Source organism: Otolemur garnettii, unplaced genomic scaffold (assembly GCF_000181295.1).
Source record: "Otolemur garnettii isolate 467f Iridium unplaced genomic scaffold, OtoGar3 scaffold00048, whole genome shotgun sequence".
Classification (NCBI taxonomy): Eukaryota; Metazoa; Chordata; class Mammalia; order Primates; family Galagidae; genus Otolemur; species Otolemur garnettii.
Genome location: NW_003852443.1, coordinates 12,966,729 through 12,969,809, shown reverse-complemented (window position 1 = coordinate 12,969,809; position 3,081 = coordinate 12,966,729). Strand labels below are relative to the sequence as shown.

Sequence of the window (3,081 nt, the reverse complement as noted above, 5' to 3'; positions counted from 1 at the left end):
AAAAAAAAAAAAAATCAAGATCTTTCTTCTGTGCAGTACACAGTAAGGAGCATATAGTTAACAGAATTATACACTTGAAATTTGTTAAGAGGTTAGATTTTTATACTATACATTTTTACCATAATTTAAGGAAAAACTCACATTAACTATTAGAGAATGCTCTCTCTGTAAAATATATTTCAATAATCTGTGCTCAATGAATGTATTTAGTATTAATGATTTTTTTAAAAATCAACAAGAAGCCACGCAGGGAGCCAGGAGAGGGTACAGTTATATTACAGTCTTGGCACACATGCAGATATCAGTATGCAAATACCATCAACAGGACATGCATTTCATTCATTCATTCATTCAATCATTCATTCAAGAAATATTCATTAAGGATTTATAATACTATGAACCAGGCACTCACTATAAGGAGTGTTTATGCATGTTTTATCTCACTAACCTCATGTAAATTCTACAAGATAGGTATTATTAACTTCTTCACAGACAGGGAAAACTGGCTCAGAGAGATGAAAGGAAGTCCTAGGGTTCTGAGTCTGTAGTGACAGAGTTGGTGGAGTCAGAAGACATGGGTGGACACTTGCCACTTGCCCCTCCTCCCAGCTACCCCGTTAGCTTCTCGGTGGCTGCGGTAACATGAAGGAATTGGACTTCATGAACGGCAGCGTTGTGATGCTCTCCTGAGCGGCCAGGGTTTGGCTTTCCAGTATTAGAAATGCAAATCTTGGCTAGTCCACTTACCCACCCTGGGATTCAGTAAGTATTATAGCTGTTATTTTTCCTCACCCACCAGGGCACACAGGCTGTCAGGGACGAGGCACTGGAGAAGTTACGTTACTTGCCAAAGTGTCAACTGCAGGGCACAAAATCTAAAAAAAAGAGCTTGGTTAGTTTTGAGGAACTTGGAATCTGGACTCTTTTGAAGCCTGTTAATTGATCTTCACTACCCAGGAAATGTCTTGTTTTTTAGTAACTGGATAATCAGAAAGGCCAGTTTTCAACTCTGTCTGCTGTAAACAGTTCTGCAGACACACCACACCCAATTCTTTTCTCTCCCTTTTCTCTCCCTCCTTCTCCTCCTGTTTAGACTCCATGAGGACAGGCCACATATGTCTGGATTTTTCATTTCAGAGTTTTTAAAAAAATAACCAGTTTTCATAACCATATTGAACCCTGGAGACTCTTTAATCAACACTGATCTGTCACACTAGGTGAGGAGGATAATTTCTGAACAAGAAAGTGGTGTGTCCTCACCTCTTCCTAATCCTTATTTCTTAACTCTTGATTCCATCTCACTTTTGTGTCTATACCTCTTCCTTTCCACACGGTGATCCGTCTCACCACGCTGCCCACATTCACCCCAGTGGGTTACGCTCATGATCAGAGGCACTCTTTGGCAACATGGTGGTCAGATTTTCATTTAACAAACACAATACCTGTTTTTGGCTACTATGTAGAAAAGACAGTCTCTTTTATTTCTTACTAAACAAAGCGGTAAGTTGAGATTTGCCAAATATTAATAGATTCTGGGAGCAAACAAATATAATTTTAGCTACTGGAATCTAGTAAGGAATATATCCTATAATCCATTAAGGGATGAAATCCTATAACCCATTAGGGTTAAGGGTTAAGTGGTTAAATTTGTCCTTTTAGTGAAATTAACATATTTAGCCCACTTGTTCAGAATATTTTAGCTAATGTATTATGATATAGTGCTGTAAGGAGTTAAATTGCTGGGGCAATTTAATAACTGGGTGTCTTTTCTTCTCATTTTATACGTATATGTCTATTTAGTTATGTATTTCTTTCTCTTTTCTTTTTTTTTTTTTTACCAGAGTGATGTTAGAACTCCAAAAAGCACTAAACACATCCATTCGATTCAGTGGAGTAGAACAAAACCTCAGGATGAGGTGAAGGCCGTCCAACTTGCCATTCAGACAGTATTCCCCAACTCGGAAGGCAACCCTGGAAGCAGGTCTGACTCAAGTAAGTTAGTGCTCCATAGTAATTAGATGTGTGCTGGATTCCAGAAACTTAATTATGAAATTCTTACCAGAGGTAAGTACCCTTCCGTGGACAGATGTAGATTCCTAATATAATACTTCCTTCTGATACTTTTATAGCATTGGTTTATAAACAGATTATATGGAGAATAGTATTTATGGACTTACAAATATGAACATAGTATACTAAATTTCAATATTTAGATAAAACTATAGTAAAAGAGGAAAATTATGGTGTTGCATTGGTAAATACAAATACATACATGTATGTGTGTTTATATATGTATATATTTAGTTTCTAAAAGTGTGCCTGTGGATACAGATATGAATCTTCTATGTCTACCAAATGCCAGACATGGCATTTCTATGTCTACAAAGCCATTGTTGGGACAACTTCTTGAATCCTGACACCACTGATACATCAAAGCATGGGAAGGAGAGGAAAAGAAAGAAGGGAGAAGGAAATAAGGATAAGGGAAGAGAAAAGGGAGGGTAGAGAAAGAGAAAACATGGAATGCATACGATAGATAATAGTGATAGTAACTACAGATGATATAAAGAAAGAATTTAGAGTACCATGGAAGGAGGTCAGATGACTTGCTATAAAATGGGTTATTATTTGGTGGATTCAGGGAAGAAGTTCTGACCCTCAGCTCTGTAGGCCCAGAAACTCTTAACATTAGGTGACCAGATTTAACATTGGTAAAGCGGGACACCATTGACCAGGGGTGGGGGTGGGTAGGTGTTTCTTAATTTAAAATTTGGTCTATATGGAGCAATAAAAATTTTCATAGAACACCAAAATAGTATTGTAATATATATTTTTTATTTTCAACATAAGTATAATTTACAAATATAATACATTTTTTAAAATTATGTATAGTATTTTATTCTTTGGCATATTTCTCATTTGAGTGAATTTTTTTTAGTAGGTTGCTGTCGTTGTTTAAAAGGTCATGAAATTTTTCACAAGAATTTGTTAAATTATATTTCACATGTAAAATGGCTTTCAAAGTCTCAACACTTAATTGTGATTTTTCTGATGTCCACACTTTATTTACCGTAGAAAAAA

The 3,081-nt window shown here is 36.1% G+C and overlaps 1 protein-coding gene across 1 annotated transcript in view; it reads left to right on the top strand.

Annotated features, from left to right (window-relative positions):
• Nucleotides 1-3,081, top strand: part of MAP3K20 (mitogen-activated protein kinase kinase kinase 20) — a 191,356-nt gene that overhangs the window by 181,865 nt on the left and 6,410 nt on the right. Inside the window, exon 19 of the mRNA XM_003791511.3 lies at nt 1,842-1,992. Within this exon, the coding sequence (XP_003791559.1) occupies nt 1,842-1,992 (151 nt within the window). The remainder of the gene's footprint in view (nt 1-1,841; nt 1,993-3,081) is intronic.